This window comes from the organism of the source record quoted next, unplaced genomic scaffold (assembly GCF_019419815.1).
Source record: "Pyrus x bretschneideri cultivar Hongxiangsu unplaced genomic scaffold, Pyrus_bretschneideri_v1 Contig62, whole genome shotgun sequence".
NCBI lineage: Eukaryota > Viridiplantae > Streptophyta > Magnoliopsida > Rosales > Rosaceae > Pyrus > Pyrus x bretschneideri.
Window position 1 is genome coordinate 798,311 of NW_025999801.1, and position 26,143 is coordinate 824,453.

Consider the following 26,143-nt stretch of genomic DNA (forward strand, 5'->3'; position numbering starts at 1 on the left):
CATGCCCTCAACATCAAATGAAAGAATACCTTCTAATTCAATATTTCTACGAATGACTCCTTCCAATTAAGAGACAAATGTTAGATGCCTCGGTAGGAGGTGCTTTGGTTGACAAAACACTAGTTGATGCCAAGACCTTAATTACAAATCGAGCCTTGAATGTGCAACAATACGAAGGGGTTGGACAAAGAGACCCCCCACGGCAACAACAACAAGTGAATGGGGTAAGTTCAATTTCAGAATTGCAATCTCAAATGGCTAATCTCACTGTTCTTTTGTCACAGTTTGTTGAAGGATCAAAAGTGCAAGGAACAAGTACTTGTGGCATGTGCTCTATACAAGGACACCCCTCTGAGCAATGCCCTTAATTGATAGAGAATGGGGGATGGGAAAGTGCCAACGCCGTTGGGTATCAAGGCCAAAATATGATCCATACGCCAACACTTATAATCCGGGCTGGAGAGATCACCCAAACATGAAGTGGAGGGAGCCTCAACAAACTCAACAAGGAGGATTTCAACAACCACCCCCCTGGATATTTCAAAGGCCATTCACACCAATGCAACCTCAACCACATTTGGCCCAACCAAACTCGGGTATGTCTTTGGATAATGATAAAGTTATTCAATTACTCACCTCTTTAACACATGGAGTATAAAATCAAACCAAAGAGATGCAAAATCAAGCTAAAGAGGTGGACAAATTGAAGAAGCAAATGGGGCAAGTAGTGGAGTTCACCGGACAGTTTAAAGAACAAGGCAAACTACCTAGTTCAACCATTGTTAATCCAAAGGGAGGTTTTGAAACCGCTAACGCTATCACTTTGAGAAGTGGCAAGGAGGTTGGAACAAGTTCAAAAACGTCCAAACCAAGCCAAGAAGAGGTTAAAAAGTTGCTGCAACAAGAAGAAAGAGCCACGGCAAAGGAAGAACACCCTTTGCCGCAGCCCCCTAAGCACCCTATGTCGTCCAACTCAACTAAGGTAGGTCCAAATTCAATTCCTTCTAACATTATTCCACCAAATATGCCTTTCCCTGGCAGGTTTATGCAATCTAGGAACAAAGAGAATGAAAAAGACATTCTAGAGATCTTCAGGAAGGTGCAAGTCAATATCCCGCTCCTTGATGCGATAAAGCGAATTCTGAAGTATGCTAAGTTTTTGAAGAAGCTTTGTACAACAAAGAAACAAATTCGGGAGAAAAAGCTGGTACATGTGAGTGAAAATGTCTTTGCAATGTTGCAAAGAAAGCTGCCACCTAAATGCAAAGATCTAGGTAGTTTCACTATCCCTTGTGTAATTGGTAATACAAGGTTTGAACATGCTATACTAGATTTAGGTGCTTCCATTAATGTCATGCCTTGTTCTATCTATGCATCTATGAACCTAGGAGAGCTTAAAAACGATGGTGTTATTATTCAACTAGCTGATCGTTCTAATGCATATCTGAAAGGAGTTTTGGAAGATATTTTGGTGCAGGTTAACCATTTGATTTTTCTAGCAGATTTTTATGTGCTTGACATGGAAGATTCGGCCCATTCTACACCATTGCCGATCCTACTTACGAGACCTTTCATGAAAACAACCTGTACCAAGATAGATGTGTTCAAGGGGACTTTAACCATGGAATTTGATGATAAGATTATTGATTTTAACATTTCTTAAGCTATAAGGTATCCTAAAGATGATTATTCTTGTTTTTCTATTGATGTAATTGATTCGTTGGCGCAGGAATACCTTGAAGACCTAAATGGGGAAGCCCTTGAAATAACCATTATAAAAGGAATGAGACTAAAAAACCAAGGTGCAAAACTTATGCACACTCACGGCAGGAATAAGGATCCCCTTGCAGTGCCCAATTGTGAAGAGGTGGTCGAGATGGTGGATGCCCTTGAATCATTGCCACAACATGTTGGTAAGCCTTCAATCCCAATTCCAATTCCCGTTTTTACTAATCAGTTGTTACCCTCAGTGATTCAGGCACCCTCCCTCGAGCTTAAACCATTACCAAATCATTTGAAGTACGTTTTCTTGGGAGATAAAGAGACTTTGCCCATCATAGTCTCTTCATCACTCACGGCAGTGGAGGAGGAAAAACTAGTTCAGGTGTTGCAAGAGTACAAAACAACCATTAGATGGACTTTAGCTGACATCAAGGGAATTAGTCCTACAACATGCATGCATCACATACGTTTAGAGGAGGGGGAGAAACCAACTCGAGAGGCTCAACATCGACTCAACCCTCCAATGATGGAAGTTGTGAAAAAAGAGATTATCAAGCTTCTTGATTATGGAGTGATTTATCCAATTTTGGATAGTCATTGTGGTAAAGAATGCAGAGAATGAACTTATGCCCACCCGTATCCAAACAGGTTGGAGAGTTTGCATTAATTATAGGAAGCTCAACGTCACCACAAGGAAAGATCACTTCCCTTTACCGTTCATTGATCAAATGCTTGAAAGGTTAACCGGTCATTCTTTTTATTGCTTTCTTGATGGTCATTCAGGATATAATCAGATTGTTATAGCTCCAGATGATCAAGAAAATACTACTTTTACTTGTCCGTTTGGTATTTTTGCTTATCGTCGAATGTCATTTGGTTTATGTAATGCACCAGCCACCTTTCAAAGATGCATGGTAAGTATCTTTACAGATTTTGTTGAGAAGATTTTGAAGTTTTCATGGATGATTTTAGTGTTTTTGGTGATTCGTTTGATGATTGTTTAGATAATCTCACATTAATCTTGAAACGATGCATTGAAACTAACCTTGTTTTAAATTGGGAAATATGTCACTTCATGGTAAAACAAGGTATAATTTTAGGCCACATAGTTTCAGAAAGGGGAATTGAAGTTGATAAATCAAAAATAGATCTTGTACGCTACTTACCCTTTCCCACTTCGATGAGAGAGGTTCGTTCTTTCCTGGACGTGTAGGATTCTATAGACAGTTCATCAAAGATTTCTTGAATATGTCCACACCCTTATGTCGACTCGTCCAAAAGGATGTGCCATTTGAGTTCAACGAGGAATGTGAAAAGGCCTTCAATCACCTCAAGGAGATGCTAACTTCGGCCCCCATGATAGTTCCACTAGATTGGAGTCTTCCTTTTGAGCTTATGTGCGATGCCTCTAATTATGCAATAGGAGCTGTTTTAGGCCAAAGGAAGAACAAGCAACCATATGTCATCTATTATGCATCCCAGACCTTGAATGACGCTCAATTGAACTACTCTACCACTGAAAAAGAACTCATTGCTGTTGTGTTTGCTTTAGATAAGTTTTGTTCTTATTTACTTAGCACTAAAGTTATCATTTATTCTGACCATGCAGCATTGAAGTACTTACTCACAAAGAAAGAGGCCAAGCTAAGGCTTATTCGCTGGATGCTTCTTCTCCAAGAGTTCGATATCGAAATCCGGGATAAGAAATGAAGTGAAAACGTGGTGGCTGACCACTTGAGCCATTTGATACACAATGAGGAGCCAGTACCTATCCTAGAAGCATTCCCAGACGAGCAGCTGCTGTCCATTGAGGTAAGTGAGTCATGGTATGCTGATTTAGTGAATTATTTAGTGTCTTAACAAGTTCCAAGCACCCTAAACAAGCACCAACGTGACAAACTTAAAAAGGATGCATGGTTTTAAGTGTGGGATGACCTGTACTTGTGGAAATATTGCCCTGATCAGATTTTTTTGTAGGTGTGTGCATGAATATGAGTTTAATTCAATTTTAACTTTTTGTCACACTTATGCATGTGGGGTCATTTTGGCACTAAAAGAACAGCACTTAAAGTTTTAGAATGTGGACTTTATTGGCTTACTATATTTGCTAGAACTTTTTGCATAACCTGTGATCGTTGTTAAAGAACAGAGAATATAGGTCCAAAAAACCAAATGTCGTAGGTCCTAATCTATTCTGTCGAAATTTTTTATGTTTGGGGTATCGATTTCATAGGTCATTTTCCTTCATCTTATGGTTTCAATTATATTTTACTTGCGGCGATTATGTATCGAAATGGGTGGAAGCTAAAACCACCCGTACTAATGATTCCAAAGTGGTTGCAGATTTTGTCAAAACTAACATATTTGCCAGATTTGGAATGCCAAGAGTACTTATAAGTGATGGGGGTTCCGATTTTTACAATCAAACCATCAAGGTGTTGCTCAAGAAATATAACGTCACGCATAAGGTTTCAACACCTTATCATCCTCAAACAAGTGGGTAGGTTTCTAATCGCAAAATCAAGCAGATTCTGGAGAAGACAGTTGGGCCAACTCAGAAGGATTGGAGCTTGCGTTTGAATGATGCATTATGGATGTATTGTACAGCCTACAAAACACCAATTGGGATGTCTCCATTTCAGCTCATCTATGGGAAACCGTGCCATCTTCCAGTTGAGTTGGAACACCGAGCTCATTAGGCAGTCAAGATGTTCAATATGGATATAGATGCGGCTAGCATTCATAGGAAGCTTCAATTGAATGAGCTTGAGGAGATTCAGAATGAGGCTTATGAGAATGCTTATATTTACAAGGAGAAAACGAAGACATTCCATGACAAGATGATTTATAGTAAGACGTTCTCTGTAGGGCTGAAAGTGTTGCTTTTCAACTCCTGCCTTGGATTGTTTCTAGGTAAATTGCGTTCTAAATGGGTTGGTCATTTTGTTGTTACTAATGTCTTTCCTTATGGTGCAGTCCAAATTCAAAGTTTAAAGACAGGACATGAATTTAAAGTGAATGGACACCGTTTGAAGAGCATGTCGTGGAGGATGTACCCCTCCATACCGTTGGCCCTAGTGAAGTTTGAATGGAGGTATCGTTCGGCTGGAAGACATTAAAGCAAGCACTTCTTGGGAGGCAACCCATGTGTTTAAATAAACAAGACCTAGGAATCTCCGGCTTCACAACCAGATTTGCGTTCCTTAACCCTACTCTTTATTGCTTTTACTTTGCCATAATTGTCATGTTTGTTAGTTGTGTGTTTCATTGTTTGCGTGTCAGTCTACTTTTGAAACATTGAGGACAATGTTTGGTTTAAGTGTGAGTGTGTGTGTGTGGGGGGGGGGGGGAGGGGGTAAATAAATGCTTTTCATGACTTATTTTCGAATTTTATCACCTATCACTTCTAAAGTTGTTACTCACTATTTTTAAGTGTTTTTATTCTGTTTTAATGTATCCTATAACAGAAAATCCTAAAATTAAAAAAAAATCGAAAAAGCTTGAGAAAATACCAAAAAAGAGTCGTTTTTGTTTGTGTGTTGTGTCTTAGGGTACCTTTCAACACGATGATGACGATTTGGTTTTTAATTGCATGACTGTTAAAGAAAGTTACAAACATGGTTGGAAGTTTGATATGCTCTTTGGTTAATGCTTAGTTGTAGTTGTCATTTACGAATTCACATGTAATCACAAAGAAAAAAAAAATCAGTTTTTGTAACATGCTTGAAGGAAGAAACTCAAACTAACGCTACAACCTTGAGAGACTTGAGCCTAAACTTTGTTTGGAGAGTTATTAATCTGTGATGTTTTTGTTTTCTAAAAGTCGTTGCATGATCTCATTATTTCTTTGTTTGTTGCTACTTAGAATGTGTTTTCATCATTTTAGTTCCAAATACTAGAACTGATGCCCGTTTCATTCAAAGCATAAAATTGATTGCATAACATATAACAAGATGAAGTTGTTTAGTTAATCCAGAGCCAAAAAGCCTTATCCCTTGCATATTTATTGTAGGTTTAACCCCTTTGAGCCTTAGCTAGCCTATTTTCTTTGTTAGCCATATTATCCTTACCTAGCCTAGAATAGAACTATCCATACCCTTGTTCTAAAGAATAGTGGAGCATGACTTAAAGGGAATTCCTTTTGATCAACATTATGCAGAAAAACAAGGTGGGGGGGGGGTTTGTTGGAAATCAATGAGGATGTACGTTTTGTGTGCCAAAGAAAGAGAAAGGGCACAAAAGGAAAAAAAAAAAGAAAGAAAGGAAAAGAGTTGAGAAATAAGTGAGAATGAACTCACAAGTATTGTTTGTTGAAGAAAGGGTCCAAAAGTTTGAATCTAGCCCTAAGTGTTGTGTGAATCTCCCCTTTGTGTTTAAAGTTGATTTTTGTATTCAAAAGTGAATTCTAAATGTTTATTTCATTACTTTGCTTACTATCGCTTTAAGAACTTTTGTTTATCCTTACCTTTCTTTGTTAGCTAATGCCTTAGCCCCGTTACAACCCTTAGACTTCTATCTTGATTGTTATGTTTCAATATGTGGAGTTTGAAATTGGTACGAGCATATGGTATCCCTGGTTCTCGCGTCTAAGTAGTGGCATTCCATTCATGAGATCATATACATGTTGTATTAATAATTCCAGAAAGTGCCTTCTTTGTTATAACATATGTGAGTGTTAGTCTACATGTTTACATCAATCTTCTCAGATGTACTTAGTATAGGGAGTGTAGTTAGAAAATTTGTGTGAAAATAGAGAGTACTCCAATGAGGAATTGAGTGAATTCTCTAAGGCATGTTACTACATTCAAAATGTTGTTTTAATTGATTAAATACAAGCTAGTGAGTGGCTACTGTGGTGAAGTATAAGCTCGAGGGTAAAGATAGCTAAAATCTGTGGGAGTAGTGATTTTTAACATGTCATGTTTCATTGGAAATGCCTGAGGCAATTGTTGGAAGGTTTAGGTTGTGTTTTGTTTTCTTTGTTTTGCTCGGGGACTAGAAAAAGCTAAGTGTGGAGGAATTTGATAGGAGCATATTTATGCGACTTTGTTAGCCTATTTCCTTGCATTTACTCAATTAGTTTCTATCTATTAGAGTGTTTTAAGCCATTTTCATGTGTTTGTACGTCCAAATGGCAAAGTTGGCAAGAAAAGGCAATTGGAGCATTTTAGAGTAATTTTGGTCTTGGAATGGATAGCACTTGCATGGAGCAAGATGGATGAATGTTTTTGAAGATCAAAAAAGGCTAGGAATGTGCTTAACATCCAGAAGAATTGATTCAAGACATTGAAGATAAGGAATCAACTAAAAGGAAGGAACATTATCCAAACCTTATCCAAACTAACCTTATCTTATCCTATCCTAATCTTATCCTACCTTAATTCCAGCTGCAAGGGGGAATCAATTTCACATTAAATCACCTAAATATATGGTTCTAGAAGCCCTATCCCCTGCCCTAAATTAGTGCCGCATATCTTATCCCTTATCCTTCTAGAAACCTGTCACAATACCCCTTTCTAGAAGCCCTAGATTTGTGCCGCACCACCCTAACCTTTTCCCCCTACAACTCTGCCACACCCTATCCTTGTCCCCCCAAGGATTGGTGTGTGAACCCTAGCCCTATATACACACATTTATGCCACACAAAATAGAGAAAGCTTAGAGAGAAAATCGGAAAATATACTTTGTGCCGCAGCAAGGAAAGAAGGAGAAGAAGGAGTTTGGAGCCGTGACCTACTATCCAAGGATTATGCAATCTGCCATTGGAGTGCTAGAGCATTTCTGGGTTCTTTCTATCCTTAGATTTAGTTCAATGTTTAAATTAGATTGGTTTTGTTTAATTGCAAACATGTGGAACTAATTTCGTTTTAGTTAGAGGTGAATTCAAAGCCATGAACATATATGTGATATGAATTGATTTCCTCCAGTTATTGTTTCGTAAAACATGAATGCAATTTACTTATCTGTTTGATTGATAACTTATTCTTGTATGTTGATTAAGGGTGCACACTTAGTTTGCATGCATGAATCGGATGCTAAAATATAAAGGAATTTCACCTAATAGTTATGAACTTATATTTATAAGTAGTGGAAATCACTAGTCATGATTGTGTTAAGTAAATCATGGCAGGAGTATCATGTAGTTCATAGTTACGAATGCCTTGTCAATGCTTATGATTTTCATAGAACTTAATGATCTTTGATATGTATCTCTATCATGCAGTTCATATAAGGAACTTGATAAGAATAATTTGATTGCGTTGCTGAGTCCAATTCAATGAAATTAGGAAAATCTGAGATTTAATTTGTGCAGTTCACTATTAATTTGGGGCATTGTCATTCATGGTTTATAGGAACAATAACTGGAAATCGATTTGTATGCATATGTGTCATGTGTGGAGAAGGACCATCTAGCTAGCCTTTAACCCTTTAATTCACCCAAATTCGTGCAACATTTAGTTTGTTTATGCAATTACTTAGTTTTAGTTTAAATTTGTCAAAACAACCCCCAATTAGCATTTTGAGTCTTTTTAGTTTAATTTTCGTCCAAACTTCTTTACAGTTCTTGTTTTGAGTTAGTTTAACTTAGTTTTGTGTTATTTGAGTCAGTTTAGCTTGTTTTGAGTTGTTTGAGTCTAGTTTTCAGTTTTTGAGTTTAATTTATGTTGATTAGCATCCTTAACTAATCCTCGCCCTAGAACGATCCCTACTTACTCATACTACAATTGCATAATATATAGGGTTTAATTTGTGTCTTAGTTTATATCACATCAGAATATGAGTTTATAGCATTAGCAGCCGCATGCAAAGAAGCAGAATGGTTGAGAGATTTATTGTTCAACATAGAGTTGTGGCCACAACCAATGCCATCTATTTCTTTGTATTGCGATAGTGAAGCTACATTGTCTAGAGCTTATAGCAAAGTATATAATAGCAAATCTGGACATATTAGCTTTAGACATGAATTTGTTAAACAATTAATAGCACAAGGAGTTGTTAATATAACTTATGTAAGGTCAAATAAAAATTTGGCAGATCCTTTAACTAAGGGATATGTCCCTTATTATGAAATTAGAAAGTTATGATCTTTTGATAAAAAAAAATGCATACATGATCTAGCAATAGGATTGCATCTTTTCGGAAAATGAAAGGATGCAGCAAGTTGTGATTTGGATTAAAAGATGGATCCATTTGGTGGCAATGATGTAGGAAAGAACATGACCTTTTATATGCACACTTTGATCCATCTTCAAAGGGTTCCATAGTATCTATATATAGCCCATGTTGGCTACATATTTGGATATACAATTCTTCAAACAATAGTTTCTTTTACTCTTTCTCTCCATCAAAATCATACAGTTTGATTTTAGAAGATTTTAAGGGAATGTCAGTTTTTACTAAACTAAAATTCTAAACTTTGTTGTATCCTGAAAGTGATTTGCTTTAGACCCGTTAGCAAACTCATATTAGAGTGGGGGCAAATATCACTTTAAGGAAAACGTAATAACGTGCCTCAAAGTCATTTTTCTATCAATTTCTCAACCTTATCCTAACACATGGCAAAATAACATTTTTGGATTCGGATTCATCATATTGGAGAGATAATTATGGGAGTTTAAAAAATATTGGGAGACAATTTCTATATTTCTAGGGGTTGCAAACAAACTTCAGTTACAGGGTTTTTTATGCCATTCAGCCTACCCTGCATTCTTGGTTTAACATAATGTAAATGTTGGAGCAGAACTCGAGACAATTTCTACATTTTTAGATGAAAGGATTGCCTGAATCAACCAAATTTCTCACATCTACGACACAGAAAAAGCAAATGCATTTATGCCATCTATAATCCTAGTTCAGATCGTAATGGGCAATACTTTTTTTTATTATTTTAATATCTACATGGGGCCCAATCATGGTCCATGTGGGTGTCACATCATTAGTTAACAGAGGTTCTGACGGAAAACTTAACAGATGTATGAAAGTGTCCCAGAATTATGGTTTTGAGTACCAGATTGGGACCAAAAAAAACTTGATGTATGAAGTATTGAAAACCAAGAAAGTTAAAGGTAGTAAACTAAGATTAACCCTATACAATTTGTAATTTTAGTTGGTAGAATTTGATGAATTTGAGACGAAGGATTGAAAGGAAAAGAGATGAGAATAAGAGAGAAAATACAAGAAGGAATCGTTACAAACTTCACATGCATCGCACGCCTTGCATGCTCACATGTTTTGCACGAGTATTGTGAACACGAAAAATTCCTGAAAACAGGAAACAAGAATACGTGTACAAAATAATATTTTGTGTGTTTAATGATTTTGGGGTTACGATCTCTCAAATTTGGTCCTCTGATTCGATCTCCGTAGGGTGTAGATTTGTTGATCCAAGGGCCGTCGAGGCTTGATCTTGGATGAACAGTTGTAAGTTTCTTCAAGGGCCTTCGTGGCTTTGATCTTGAAGGTTGATGGAAGTTTCTCCAAGGGCCTTCAGGGCTTGATCTTGAATGTTGATGGATGAACGGATCTTCAAGGGCTTTTGGGCTTGATCTTGAAGAACGGTTGGTTTTCTTCAAGGGCCGTCGAGGCTTGATCTTGAATGAACAGTTGGTTTTCTTCAAGGGCTTTTGGGCTTGATCTTGAAGAATAGATGTGTGGATTTGTTTGTTGATCCAAGGGCCGTCGGGGCTTGATCTTGGATGAACGGATCTTCAAGGGGGGTTGGGCTTGTTCTTGAAGAATGGGTGTATAGGTTTGTTGAGGTCGTTGATCCAAAGGGCCGTTGAGGCTTGATCTTAGGATGAACGGATGATGAATGAATCTTCAAGGGGCGTTGGGCTTGATCTTGAAGAATGGGTGTATGGGTTTGTTGAGGTTGTTGATCCAAAGGGCCGTTGGGGCTTGATCTTAGGATGAACGGATGATGAATGATGAACACTTTCTTCAAGGGCCGTTGGGGCTTGATCTTGAGTTGGTGGGAGTTCTTCAAGGGCCGTTGGGGCTTGATCTTGAAGGAGGATTTGACGAAGAACGAAGAGTGCTTTCTTGATCCTTCGGGATTTTCTTGAGAGCTTTAGAACTTTAAGGCTTCAAGGTTTTGGTGTGTGGGTTTGTTGAGGTTGTTGATCCAAAGGGCCGTTGGGGCTTGATCTTAGGATGAACGGATGATGAATGATGAACACTTTCTTCAAGGGCCGTCGGGGCTTGATCTTGAATAATGGTTGTGTGGATTTCTTCAAGGGCATTTGGGCTTGATCTTGAAGGTTGATGGATGAGTGGATCTTCAAGGGCTTTTGGGCTTAATCTTGAAGAACGATTGGATGTGTGGATTTGTTGAGGTTGTTGATCCAAAGGGCCGTCGGGGCTTGATCTAAGGATGAACAGTTGATGAATGGATCTTCAAGGGGGGTTGGGCTTGATCTTGAAGAATGGGTGTATGGGTTTATTGAGGTTATTGATCCAAAGGGCCGTTGGGGCTTGATCTTAGGATGAACGGATGATGAATGATGAACACTTTCTTCAAGGGGCCGTCGGGGCTTGATCTTGAGTTGGTGGGAGTTCTTCAAGGGCCGTTGGGGCTTGATCTTGATGGAGGATTTGATGAAGAACGAAGAGTGCTTTCTTCATCCTTCGGGATTTTCTTGAGAGCTTTAGAACTTTAAGGCTTCAAGGTTTTGGTGTGTGTTCTTCAAGGGCCGTTGGGGCTTGATCTTGAAGGTTGATGGATGAGCGGATCTTCAAGGGCTTTTGGGCTTGATCTTGAAGAACGGTTGGTTTTCTTCAAGGGCCGTCGAGGCTTGATCTTGAATGAACAGTTGGTTTTCTTCAAGGGCTTTTGGGCTTGATATTGAAGAATAGATGTGTGGATTTGTTTGTTGATCCAAGAGGCCGTCGGGGCTTGATCTAAGGATGAACAGTTGATGAACGATGAACACTTTCTTCAAGGGCCGTCGGGGCTTGATCTTGAGTTGGTGGGAGTTCTTCAAGGGTCGTTGGGGCTTGATCTTGAAGGAGAATTTGACGAAGAACGAAGAGTGCTTTCTTGATCCTTCGGGATTTTCTTGAGAGCTTTAGAACTTTAAGGCTTCAAGGTTTTGGTGTGTGTTCTTCAAGGGCCGTTGGGGCTTGATCTTGAAGGAGGATTTGACGAAGAACGAAGATTGCTTTCTTGATCCTTCGGGATTTTCTTGAGAGCTTTAGAACTTTTAAGGCTTCAAGGTTTTTGGATGTGTGGGGAGTATTCTCTTCCATTTTGGGAGTAGAGAAATGTATTTGTGAATTGGTCTCCTATTCCTCTTGATGGAGAAGCCTATTTATAGGCTTTGAGAGTGAATCGCCACCATTCATTTTTTTGGTGAAGTGAGTGGATGATGTAGGTGAAGTGAATGGAGGTTGTAGGTGAAATGAGTGGAGTTTGTAGGTAAGGTAAATGGATGATGTAGGTGAAATGAGTGGAGGTTGTTGGTGAAGTGAGGGAATGATATAGGTGAAATAAGTGTTGTATTGGTTAACATTTATTTCACTGAAATTTCGATGTCTACAAATGCCCCCACTTCAAGGCGCGTCGTAGACATGTGCTTGTCACGTGTAGAAGATGCGTTTTGAAGTCCCTTAATGTAGATGTCAACCCAAGGGCCGTCGAGGCTTGATCTTGAATTGGGCTGGAAATTTCTTCAAGGGCCATCGAGGCTTGATCTTGAGTTCGACTGGAAGATTTTCTGGTTTCCTCCAATTGTTGATTTTCCACAGGCTTAATCTTGAACTGGGCTGGAGGATTCTTTTGGTCTTACTCCTTTTATCTGGAGTTGAATTTGATTCAAGGGTGGTGAACACTTGATTTTGAATCGGACTTGTGATTTCTTCAAGGGCCATCGAGGCTTGATCTTGAGTTCGTGTAACATCCCGTCCCGGGATTTACGTAAGAAAATGGGTATTTTTGTATTTTTTCACTAAGTTTGGGGAATACCTTCCTTTTTAAAATTGTTTTTATCCTTAATTGGTGAGCCCAAGGGGCCCACCCCCTGTTTTGTTCCCGGTTCCCTATCCCTTTCCCTTTTCCTTTTTTTCTGAAAAGTCTCTTCTCTCTTCTCTCTTCTCTCTTTCTTCCTCTATGATTTCTCCATCCCCCCTCTCGGTCCGACAAGAACACACACACACACACACCCAAGCCCACACCTATAGCTCTTTTCGAACCCTGTGGTTGTGTTTTGGACGTCAAACCATGAAGAAACCACCTCGGAGACATTTCCCAGTTTTCCGGCGAGCACCGTCCCTTTCGAGGCGATTTCCGGCCAAACCACGGCGAGTTGGCCGGCGTGCGAGGTATCAATCTCTTCGTCTCGCTGAGTACTACAACTTTCCTTTTTGTTTCACCTAATTTCATTGAGTATTGAAGAAGTTATGCTCATTTGAATCTTACCCAGTTTCCGGCGGACACCCGTGGCTTCCAGGCTGTTTTCCGGCCAACTCCGACCACGATGATGGGAACCAAGGGTATATTTCGATTCCTTACCTTCGGGGCTTCAATTTGGTATATTGAATGACATGTTTTGGTTGAGTTTTGAGCTCCAACGGAGCTTGGGAATTCTCCGGCCGAGAACCGGCCTTCTCCTTCCTTGGACTCCGGCGAACCACCAAAACCCAAGGCCTTTGGGCCTTTCCTGCCAAGCCCAAGACCCTGGGCAGCCCAAACCCATTACCCTTTTTAATTGGGCCATTGGGCCGTGAGGTTTCCAACCCAAACCCATTTTCCTTCTAGCCCAAACCCAACCCACCTAAAACCTAACCCAATTACCTAAACCCATTTACCCTAACCCAAACCCAAAACCCTAAAGCCCAAACCCGTGACCCGGACCCGTTGACCCGTTGACCTTGACCCGGACCCGGACCCGTTGACCGTTGACCGGGTCAACGGTCAGCGTTGACTTTGACAGGTCAACGGTCAACGTTGACTTTGACCTCGGGTTGACTTTTTTGGGTTTTCGTGCGGGACCCCCCCTAGGCTAATTTCGACGTCCTGAACCCGTTTCCGATGTCCGTTTTCCCAAATTCAATCGTTTGAGTAGAGTTTGACTAAATGTACCGTTTATGTGCTTAGGGGCAATTATCGATGGCGTTTCTTTCTTCGCTAGATGATGTGGCTTTTCGACGGCGAAGTACTGTGAGTGGACCCCTTCTAAAAATGCATGTTTTAATGGTAGAATTGCATACACAGAAAAGCATGACTTTACGATTATGTTTTATGAAACGTTTTGAGATAATATGCTTACTGAGGCTAGTTTGAATTATTACTATTTTTCCTATAACCCATGTTCTTATAGAATATCTGATGGATGACGATATGATATTTAGAACATGTTTAGAACACTTCTTTATAGTATAGATGATGGATGACTTTATACTATGAAGTTGATTTTCAATATATGTATGTTCACTGGTTTTGTACTTACCTAGTGGTCCTTTCCGCTACGGGACGTAGGGATAGATCCGGTCCGTCCCGAGCGACGGTTCGGTGTTGGCATAGGGCCTGGAGTGTGTTTTCCTCTGACTGTCTGCTCAAAGACGGGGAGCCGGCACGGGGCCTGAAGTGTATTTTCCTCTGACTGTGTGCTCAGAGACGGGGAGCCGGCATGGGGCCTGAAGAGTTATATCGGACATTCACTAGTGTTTATTATTTATGCGAATTATGATTTGAGATATTGCACGACATGCTAGGTTTCGGAAAACCTATGTTTATCATCATATATATGTGTTTTCATAAAACCTGGGGGTTAGTATGTTGATAACTGTTTTATTATATATATATCAACTTGGTCCACTCATGTTTGTTTTGCGCCCCCTTCAGGACTTAGAATCGAGGCATACAATCCCGACGTCCAGGCACATTCGCATCGGCATCTTCGAGTCCTCTTGGTGTAGGACCCACTCCTTGGTTTCATTCAATTTTATATTATTTTCTTTTAGTGTTCTAGATTAGTGGTGTGCTCTGAACACGGTCCTTATTTGCATATTCATTATTCTTTTATATTTATAAACCTTATTTATCCCTTGTTTTCAGCATTTGCACTCAATAAATGGCTTTCGTCACCCTCGGGTGTCGGCCAGCACGTGCCTATCCTGGTATTCGGGGAATATCGGGGTCGGGGCGTGTCAGTTCGACTGGAAGATTTTCTGGTTTCCTCCAATCATTGATTTTCCACAGGCTTAATCTTGAACTGGGCTGGAGGATTCTTTTGGTCTCCCCCGAAGGTCTGAACTTACTCCTTTTTTTTTTTTTTTTGGTGATTTTGATGATGATTTTGCCGTACACAGTTTATGCTCTTGCGGGCCAGGAGCGTGGTGCCCCCAGCAAGGTCAGGTTGATGACCGACTCGCGCCTTTGATGCTGCTCTTGCTTGCTTAGCGGTATCAACTTTGCAGCGGCATGTTGAGGAGTGGTTGTGGCACCAATGGATGCTCCATTTGTGGCGGAAGTGCTCATGCTTCTTCCCTTGGTGGTTGCAAGAACGGATTGTCCCTTGCTTGATGCCATTGATTTTGGAGGTGTGCTTTGGTTTTCTTGAACGGAGAAAAAGATGAGAGGTAGAGATTGTCCCACCGGGCGTGCCAAATTTGTGAACACGAAAAATTCCTGAAAACAGGAAACAAGAATACGTGTACAAAATAATATTTTGTGTGTTTAATGATTTTGGGGTTACGATCTCTCAAATTTGGTCCTTTGATTCAATCTCCGTAGGGTGTAGATTTGTTGATCCAAGGGCCGTCGAGGCTTGATCTTGGATGAACAGTTGTAAGTTTCTTCAAGGGCCTTCGTGGCTTTGATCTTGAAGGTTGATGGAAGTTTCTTCAAGGGCCTTCAGGGCTTGATCTTGAATGTTGATGGATGAGCGGATCTTCAAGGGCTTTTGGGCTTGATCTTGAAGAACGGTTGGTTTTCTTCAAGGGCCGTCGAGGCTTGATCTTGAATGAACAGTTGGTTTTCTTCAAGGGCTTTTGGGCTTGATCTTGAAGAATAGATGTGTGGATTTGTTTGTTGATCCAAGGGCCGTCGGGGCTTGATCTTGGATGAACGGATCTTCAAGGGGGGGGGTTGGGCTTGTTCTTGAAGAATGGGTGTATAGGTTTGTTAAGGTCGTTGATCCAAAGGGCCGTTGTGGCTTGATCTTAGGATGAACGGATGATGAATGAATCTTCAAGGGGCGTTGGGCTTGATCTTGAAGAATGGGTGTATGGGTTTGTTGAGGTTGTTGATCCAAAGGGCCGTTGGGGCTTGATCTTAGGATGAACGGATGATGAATGATGAACACTTTCTTCAAGGGCCGTCGGGGCTTGATCTTGAGTTGGTGGGAGTTCTTCAAGGGCCGTTGGGGCTTGATCTTGAAGGAGGATTTGACGAAGAACGAAGAGTACTTTCTTGATCCTTCGGGATTTTCTTGAGAGCTTTAGAACTTCAAGGCTTCAAGGTTTTTGGATGTGTGGGGAGTATTCTCTTCCATTTTGGGAGTAGAGAAATGTATTTGTGAATTGGTCTCCTATTCCTCTTGATGGAGAAGCTTATTTATAGGCTTTGAGAGTGAATCACCACCATTCATTTTTTTGGTGAAGTGAGTGGATGATGTAGGTAAGGTAAATGGATGATGTAGGTGAAATGAGTGGAGGTTGTTGGTGAAGTGAGGGAATGATATAGGTGAAATAAGTGTTGTATTGGTTAACATTTATTTCACTGAAATTTCGATGTCTACAAGTATATCTAAGACAAAGTTAGCTACTATGACACCTAGCACAATCCTAGCCTATGAGTTAGTCTAATCTCAGTCATCCAATTCCAATTCAAACAAATAAGGACAAGACTAAGGAACTTGAACTCTAAGACCATCTCCAACTCGGCCGGCCATAGGCCAAAGGAAAGCCCTTTTTGACACAAAACTCATCTCTAATGGAGGTTTGGGCCAAAAAACCTTGGGAGCCATTAGGCCAAAATCTAGCCATATGGCCATCGGGCTGGGAATCCTTAACCAACTAGCCAACCCGTTCAGTTAGGCCCAGTTAGATTTTTTTAAGACGAAATTTAGATAAAAAAGAAAAATTTTAATTTTTTTTTTCCAATAAATACCTAAGACATTTCTACACCATTTCTCACATCCTTTCCACCCTTCCGTACTATCTTACCTCATTTTATTTCAATTGTTCACATTCTATTCATCTCAAATACTCTTTTCATACACCCCTCTCTTACCTCTTCCAATAATCTTTCCTTTAATTATTTCAATAATTTTCAAATTGCCACATCTTAAAGTGGCACTCAAAATGTGTCTGGAGGCTTATTCATTTAGCAACAACTGGCACTCCAAATATGTCTAGAAACCTGGTAGTTTAATTCAATTAACCAATAAAATTAAATAACATACTTAAAATAATATATTATTGAGAGGGCTAAAAAATAGCCCCATTCGGTTGGAGATGATATATAAATATAGTCAGACACTAATCATTAAAAAATAATTTCTTCCAAGGCTATAATCTGGATAAGGGCTAAACATAGTCCTTTTGGTCCAAAGGGTTATAGGGCAAAATATGACATTTTTGACACAAAACTCATCTCCAATAGAGGGCTAGGCCAAAAAAATTTGTGACCCACAGGCCAAAATCCAGCCACATGGCTAGGGGGCTAGCAAATATAACCAGCCAGCCCAAAAAGTTGAGCCTAACTGTCATCAACCCACTTGCTAGCTAACGTCAGCTAACCGTTGGATTTGAATTTTCTTGTTCTTTAAGACGAAATTAAAAAAAAAATTAAAAATTCTAATTTTTTCCCTATAAGTATCTAAGTCATTTCTACACCATTTCTCACATCCTTTTCACCATTCCATACTATCTTACCTCATTTTATTCAACTCTTCATATTAAAGAATGATTTCTTTCAGGTTTATAATCTAGATGAGGGCTAAACATAGCCCCTTTAGTTAAGATGGCCTAAGAAATCAGCTTCAATGCTTAATCACTAACACTACATACCTGATTGAAAAGAAAGAAAAAACAACTTTATCGTACAAACAGATAAGTAAATACTGACCACCGCATGTGAAGAAAGAATATGCGAAAAAGCAAAAATCTAAATAGAAGAGCTCTCAGAAGCAGAAACCAACTCAAAACACGAAAGAGTCGCAAACTCTTACCACACAAACTCACCATTTCTTCCCTCTCCCAGGTCCCTTAGTCTTACTACTATACCAGTGATGATGCGCCAAATACCTCAATCCCCATCACCCCGTGACCCACAGATACAATCCCGTATCCTCCCACCTCTCCTTGAGGCAGCCACCGCCTTCTCATTCTTCTCTTCCTCATGTCTCGACTGCTTGAGATCACTCAAAATTGCCTTAACAACCACCGCCTACTTTTCCCCGTAGCTTGAGTCCACCATATCACTCAAAGGTGCAGTGCTCTGACACTGATCCAAATACCCCCAAGTGCTGAGAAATTATCATTTTTAAAGAGAGAGATGCTACAGTTCCCTCCACCTCAAGGAACTCCAAACGTCGCTGCCTAATCTCTTCCAAACGTCGACATTGCTGCTTCATCTCTTCCAAATGTCGCTGCATCATCTTTTCCACATCACTTGACTCCTCCGGATCAGTGAAAATGTGATGAGAAATTTGTTGGCAGTCCCACATCAGGGGGAAGAAAACGAATGAGTTTAAATACGATTACCCCTTTCTAACAATTACTGAGACCTTTTGTGGTAAAACCCCAGCCCCAAACGTCGACGTTTGATCTCTTCCAAACGTCGATGTCCCTGCCTGGTCTCTTCCAAATGTCGCTGCCTCATCTCTTCCATATAGCTTGACTCCTCAAGATCAATCAAAATTTCTGAATCATTCCTACCGGGGAAGAGGGATTCCACATAGCTTGACTCCTCAGGATCAGTCAAAGTTTCTGAATCATCCTTCCAGGGGAGGCAGGATTCCACATCATCCACTTTCTTATTTTGCTCATTGTTTGGGACCATCGCATTAATCATAGGTGCAGTGCTTCGAAACTGAGTCAATATACATCAGGGAAAATATGTGTTACATACATAATAAGGCATTTAAAAACTAAACCATTTAAAACTAGTATATAGGCAAATGATGAACGTACCTTAGTTCCTTTCCAGAGGTGTTCAACCCAACTATATTGCATGTCAATTTCAACAAGAGTCTCTGGGTTAAAATTGGATGATAAAGACTTTAGGGGACATTTGTCCCAGAATAGATAACTTAATTTTTTAAAGAGAAACTTTAGATCCTCGTATTTCCATTGATCAACGGACTTCCTGATCGGTGGTCGTAAATAGTGGGTATAGACTTTGAGTAGTCTTAGTTTTGTCATTTCAACAAAAGCGGTGTTTAATTTCACCACATTGTCTCCATGTGGCCAACGCACAATTATGCTTTCAACTGCTTCTGTAGCCTATAACCAAAATTGCAAATTGAGTGAGTACAAAACTTAAGATTATAACACCTAATGCACATGTTTCTCATGAATTGGATTTTGGTCAAAGTTGAAGCATTATACTTTTTATAATAATAATAATAATTATTTAAATTTACTAACATAAAGGGAGGGAGAAGATTCGAAATAGTTACATTAATGGAGGGGAGGGGGAGTGCATTTCTCAACGTTTTTTGAGTTAACACATGATGCACATCTTCATAGCTCCACAGCCTACTGCGCCTCCCGGGCTCTTTTATAGATTCCTGACGTACGATTTCACGACCCATTTCCTCTAATAAATCATGCATCTCAAGTACACCGTCAGATGAGATAACGACAAGAGCTCTTCCAACTAGGACGTCTAATCCGGTATGGGGATGCAAGTCACAACCTTCCATAATCCGTATTGCGAAGTCTTTCTTCATTTGTTTAAAGAAACATGCAATATCAAGAAATATTTCCTTCTGTAAACCATCTAGTCCATCAAAGCTTGTTCTAAGGACTTTCTGAATTCCCAGGTGCGGGTTTTTCGCTATTTTCTTTAACTCATCTTTCCACAAAAGTACACTTTTGTTATCGAGAAATGCTCCCAAGACTTTAAGTGCTAAAGGCAAACCTTGAGCATATTTTATGAAATGGCCTGACAGATCAATGTATTCTTCTGTGGGTTGCTTTGTACTGAAAGCATACTGCATAAACAGCTCAAGAGCGTCATCGTCATTTAACAACTCGGGCTCATATATCTGATCACCAAGTCTACTTAGTGACTGCTTATCTCTAGTTGTTATAATGATTCGACTTCCGCCACCAAATGAAGGTTGCTTTCCAATTAAGGCTTCAATTTGGGATGAACTCTCCACATTATCCAGAACAAGTAAAACTTTTTTCTTACCGACTCTTTCCATCATCTTCTGAAAGCCATTTCTCAAAATCTCTGAACTCCCCACCTTCATATTTGTGATACTAGATAGAAGTTCTGCCTGCATATCTAGTGGTGCTTCACCTGCATCAGTGGAGGGAAAACGTCCCTTGACATTTTCAAGAAAGCAGCGACCTTCGAAGTGATGATTGATTTTGTCATACACAGCTCTAGCGATGGTGGTTTTGCCTATACCGCCCATACCCCATATTCCAACAAGGCGAACGTTACCGACCTCAGGACATAATAGTGAATCCATTTTCTGTAAGCGGGAATCCATTCCAACCAAGCCACTCTTTTCACTTGATAAGTTGTTGATCAATTTCTTAAAAATATCATCTACAATCAACTCAATAAGCTTGGCATCATCCCTGCCAAATTTGAAAAACAGTATTGTCAAGTCCTGCGATTGCTAGTTATATAACACTCATCACGCTGTCATTGAAAACACAAAGTAACGACTCAATAATTCTCAATTTATTCTTCTTTCATTTACTCAATGCACTCTTCTAAGTTCAATCAACATATAAGAAAACTAGTCATGTATATCCTCCCCAGATGTTTTATAGACCCTTTAATCGTGGCCATATATATATTGGTCTTGCGGTTTGAAGAATTAATTTAACTTGTTCTTGTTTACTTATTAACGTTGGACAACGTCTTTTGTAAATTATGTCTCCTCTCTACTTCTTACACCTGGTCTTTCCTCATCATGAAAGAGGGAGAAAATTAAGAGGTTTTGTACAAATGACGTCTTCCCATGTGAAAACGTAAATAAAAACAAGTGAATTCTTCACCGCAAGATCAATATCAAGGCCCCCTAATTTTTTAAATTAGTTTCCTCTTCCCTTCTCATAGAAAATATCTAGGTGTGGCGGTGGAAAGTTTTGCAGACAGTTGGTGGGTATTCAATTTTGTAGAGGGTTGCGAAGGAAGTCTTGGTTCTAGTTGTATTAACATTAATTATAACCACAAGAAATTAGCGACTATAAACGAAATAAGAATTTTCTTCGAGACTAAAAAGACCAAAACAGGAAATTAGCTAAACTTCTAAACTAGTAAGTTCATAAGATTATGAAGGAATGAGTTACTGGTAATTTTGTGAATCCCAGCCACATAAATTGGGGGCTCTTTGTAGAGCGGACCTCCACCGCTGCACTTCCTCCATGTCGGCGTTAGGATCATGTTCATGTTTAGAAAAAGCTTTCTCAAAACTTCCCTCGATTTTACGAACATGAGATGGGTCTACTTCGTAGAAAATGGGAATCACAATCTGCTTCTTCTGATCCATGCATTGCAGTATTTGGACGAGTTCTTTCAAGCACCATGTGGAAGAAGCGTAGTTTTGAGAAAAAACTACAATTGAAAGCCTCGAGTCGCTTATAGCTGTGAGTAGCTGCGAAAGGCCGTTGCCTTTTCTGAGCTGTTCAGCGTCAATGAACGTGTTGATTGAGTTCTGAACTAGAGCTTTGTAGAGATGGCCAATGAAGGTCCTGCGAGTGTCTTCGCCTCGAAAATTCAAGAAGACATCATATTTCCAATCAGGAACAGATGAAGAAGAAGAAGCCATCAACAAGCACAAGATCGACAGCCCAATGTGAGTCTCGTGTAGCCCCTTAACAAACTCAAGACTGCAGGTCAACGACCCCCTTCATTGGTTCTCACTAGAAAAATGGGATGCATCTTCAAGGGGGGAGCTTTGAAGTTGCCGGGAAAGAATGGTCGTTTGGCTAAAGTCCAATAACAAATACAAATGAAAGAAAGTAACATTCATATTTTTTTTTTTTTTTTTTTTCCCTAATTCCTCGTAGCATATTAAATTTGTTTTAATATGTGATGTTTTACTCCAAAAAATTAAATAAACTAAAATCCTTAACTGCAATCATTCTGTTCTGCCTAGAAAAGCCTTCCCCAGCCTCGAAGCAAAGAGTCCTTATGTTTCCAGCATCTGACATGTAAAAGTAATTGTAGTTGATCCTAGTAACCGAATCTGCTAAATGAGGAAAGTGCCCGACGTTGAGCTTGAACGAAAGCACTCTGAGCAGGAAAGCAATGCAATCATCAAACTGCTTCTCAATACGATCGACTTCCATTTCGCATTTGGCCTTAATTGCAGAAACTGTTCCGCCGCTAAGCGTCAGTTGTATAAAATAGAAGTCCAATGCTAATCCCAGGATGTTGTTTATCCTGCTTGCTATGAGAGCCCACAGCTTATCTGGAACTACAAAGCACTGCCGCTGAATTGTCAACAAGTACAATTCATGTACTTCTATGACTTCGTCCAGAGATCGAGCGGCTGCCATACCTTCGCATAGCTCACGCCATGCATTGTGATATACTCTGTCCATCACATACTGGTGAAAAGCATCGACAAAATGGAGAAGTTTTTGCTCCACTAACCAGTGACACTTGTGGTTGTTTGCGGCACTGCCTCTACCCTTCCACATCCACCTTCGAGCTATATCAAGTACGAATTTTGCTCGCTTAACCTTCAACAAGAACCCCATGACCTGGTTATATTTCTTGATTGCCTCCGCGTTTGCAATAAGTTCAAGTGGCCAAGAGACCTTATATGTGAAGTTTAGTTGATCAAGTCCATCCATTCCAAAGCTCTGAACACGACTTTTATGAGGAGTTGAGGGAAGGGAAGCCATCTTAGGTTGCTCATTTCCATTTAAGTCGTGATTTTTGGTGAGGGATACAATCAATGAATCAGGAAAACTTAGTAGCACTCCATCAGCAGAGTTTCTTATAGATTCCTGCAATATCGTGTTTAACTCTCAAAATCATCATCCCATGTTTCTCCTTTATCCAGCTTATTGAATATTACAGTCAAGAAGTGCTGTAGCAGATCACCTGACCATAGCAAGAAAATCGCGCACAAGACTGCTAGTTCATCCATCAATTTCCAGTCATTCATCAGTTTTGACAAAATATGCCTGCCAATACAATCCACCTGCTTCTGCATGTAGACAGTAAGACATTCCTGCACTATAACCACCGGAAGTGGAGTACTTCTTGGTTCAAAATGTTGAATCCAGGCAAGAACTCTTGATGGAAGGGTGCTATTTTTTTGGAAAGGTAAGAGCTCTGACATACAGAGCTCATCCTGAACAGATGGTAGAAGAGTAGGAAAAGGAAACAACGATTGTAACATATGTGAGTCATCTTGTGAACGAAGATATTCTGATTCACCAAAGCGGAAACCAAAAGTATAATTTGTTCCTTCAGCCAAAGAAGTTGATCCACTCTCCACACCGAAAATAGCCTTTCGTAAAGCTTCATCGTTTAAAGGGGGCAGACATAAATTTCTGGAGAAGTTCAAGGATTTCCATGCATCCCCGTTCTTAGAAGGGATCTTTTGGCAGACTGTTAGAACTGGATTTTCTGACAGAAGGATCTTGAATGAGGAAACCCATTTACCACACCTGCAAACATTTTCTCTTCATTTGCATCTGTAAATCCTTTTCCATTATCACGTGCAGACTCTGGTTCTGTTACTCTTTTCTCTGCCAGTGTATCAACCAAGAACTTACACCAAAGTTTCTGTGAGCATTTTACTGGCACAATCACACTATCATCACTCTCCACTTTTTGTTTAGTGGATATATGTTGAAAGATATGGTCACCATGGCCTATAAGGCCTAACTTCTGACAAAGTCAAAAGTTTCTCTGAGCATTTTACTGGCACAATCACACTATCATCACTCTCCACCTTTATTAAAACTTCCAAAACCATCAACCTCAGAGTCATTTCCGTTTCTATATACAACTGAGGATGTCATGGGAATATGCCGGATCAGCTGTAACAATTTTCCAGCAGAAACAATAGACTTAGCTATGTCCTTAATAAACAATGGACATGATTGAAGGTCTTTATTGCCACATTCCTTTCCTTTCATAAAACTTGTCACTGAGGCAGAGGTCGCAACATCTAACATTTGATACTGTACTTGCCTTAATAGATAACTCTTCTCCCAAAAGTCAGTCTCGTCAACAGATATTGCTTTATTAGCATAAAGGAACATCTCCTCGTATGGATCATCTAGTGTTGCTTCAAAAAGCCAAGAATCAAGACCCTCAATATACGGCAATATACTTCCAATAAATAAATAAAGAAGCATCTGGTAATCTTCCTCCTCACCACCTCGCACTAGACACACCTCATCCAGCTTCTTGTAAAGATGGTCGAGGACGTGAACAGCCAAGTAAGCAGCAGGAAGAGACGAATTAGACTCAAAATACACCTGTGGGATGGCACCATGCACTATTTGCAACAGATACTCAGCACCTGAGCAGAGACTAGACAAAGAAGTGGCCAATCCCAATAACGTAGGGGTTGTACTAATGCCATCTTCTCTTATCTTCATTTCCTTCTTTAAAGCAATATCACGCAACCTCTTAAGCCACGCAGAAACAGAACATGCAAAAGCCCTCCAAGTAGGCGGGGGTAATCCAGCAGACTTCTTGATTTTGTTGACTATAATTTCCACCAGTTGTAAGCATAAAAAGCACCAGTAGTATCCATATGAGTAAAGTCACAAAGCTCAGTAGTACTTCGAAAGTCCTCACACGAAGTTCGAGCAGGCAAGTGACCACCCATTTGCTCATGCGCTCCAAGGATAGCATTAAAGTCACCAATTGCCATCCATGGCATTCTAGTAGTAGCCGCATAAACAATAGTAAACTGAGAAAGAACACCTTCAAAAGAAGCCTAAAAAGTAACTTGTTGCCCTGAAGAAGAAATTATAGTAGGAGAACAATAATCCGTAGAATACAAAACCCAAATATTAGGCAATAAATCACCCCTGTTATTGACAGTAAGTAAAGATAGACCTAATGAATTCCAATAAGCAGAAGGAATAGAATCAAAAGTAACCATAGGTTCAGAGATGCAAACCAAGTCGGGATGATGGGAATGGCAAACATTTGAAAGCTCCGTACGTGTTTCAGAATTACCAATACGGCGAATATTCCAATAAACTAGCTTCATTTGGAGGTAGAAATCACTTGTCTTCCTGCCCTTGTAACATAGGGTTCTTCTTGCCTACATGCGTCAACTTTTTGGTTTTTCTTTTGTTTCTTTTTCTGAGATTTACTAAGAACTAGAGTAAAGTCATTTGAATCCTTCCCTGCATCCACAGCGTTGATCTCTTTCCTCGAACCAAAACCAGGTGGGACATCAACATCAACATCAACATTGTGGTCGATATTATTTTCTTCCGTAGGCTCATCTCCTATCTCCTCTGAAAGAGTACCATTCAAGTTGCGAGAAGGGGAATCATTAATAATATTGGTTGGTTGTACCTCTAGAAGCTGTCTATCTGAAATTGTCTCTAAGTGACAATGAAAATCTGTCGATGAATCAATGACCTTGTCAGCCAACACACTTAGCTCATTATTCACAACAGTCATTAATATTTGATTTACAAAATCGTTGACTTGTTCAGTAGGGCGTTGCTCAAGAGAGCTACAAAGTGGGACCCCCATATCATTATTAAGTCCAGTAGAACACTTATTGTGAATAATTTCAACTGAAGGGGAACATTCCATGTGTATAGGATCACCTGAAGGAGAAGCAGTCTTAGCCGACGGTTTTGGACGATAGACTTGACGAGTTGGTGATCGTCCGCGATGATGCGCCTCAACATCTGGATGCATCCCATCGGAATGATTACCCTTTAAATGTCGGCATTTGTTTCTATTATGGCCAATTACACCACAATGTCCACAGGTTGGTGGCAAATTCTCATAAATAATATCAACAGAAAAACCATGTTGTTCCCGCTCAACCATAATAGATGAAGGCAAATCAGCAGAAAGATCCACATCGACCAGAATTCTAGCATAATAACCATATAACTTTTCACGTGTAGCATGATCCAACTGGAGTGGGGTACCCACCCCACGAGCAATTTCCATAAGAATGCGAGGGTGCCAATACTCTTGACTTAGGCCATATATTTTGATCCATACCTGTGCATGTGTTTGGGGAAGGACATCACCAAGTTTGAAATCTGGTTGCCATTG

At 39.9% G+C, this 26,143-nt stretch overlaps 1 protein-coding gene and 1 pseudogene across 1 annotated transcript; both read right to left on the reverse strand.

Moving 5' to 3' along the window:
* Positions 1 to 18,442: 18,442 nt before the first annotated feature.
* On the reverse strand, positions 18,443 to 21,764 carry LOC103946200 (TMV resistance protein N-like). Its single transcript, XM_048572678.1, has 4 exons — positions 21,205 to 21,764; positions 19,347 to 20,484; positions 18,859 to 19,170; positions 18,443 to 18,757 (listed from the first exon to the last, which is right to left on the reverse strand). Exons 1-4 carry the CDS (start codon positions 21,681 to 21,683, stop codon positions 18,443 to 18,445), a joined length of 2,244 nt encoding a protein of 747 aa, XP_048428635.1. The 5' UTR covers positions 21,684 to 21,764.
* A 231-nt stretch (positions 21,765 to 21,995) lies between these two features.
* LOC103946205 lies at positions 21,996 to 24,615 on the reverse strand (annotated as a pseudogene).
* Between the last annotated feature and the right edge of the window lie 1,528 nt (positions 24,616 to 26,143).

Bases quoted from the DNA above. Each gene is read 5' to 3' on its own strand.
- LOC103946200 (XM_048572678.1), bottom strand. From the start codon at position 21,683: ATGGCTTCTTCTTCTTCATCTGTTCCTGATTGGAAATATGATGTCTTC. The intron at 20,485-21,204 runs GTAACTCATTCC...CAAATTTGGCAG, and splicing joins TGGGATTCACAAAATTACCA to GGATGATGCCAAGCTTATTG. The intron at 18,758-18,858 runs GTACGTTCATCA...ATATTGACTCAG, and splicing joins ACCTCTGGAAAGGAACTAAG to TTTCGAAGCACTGCACCTAT.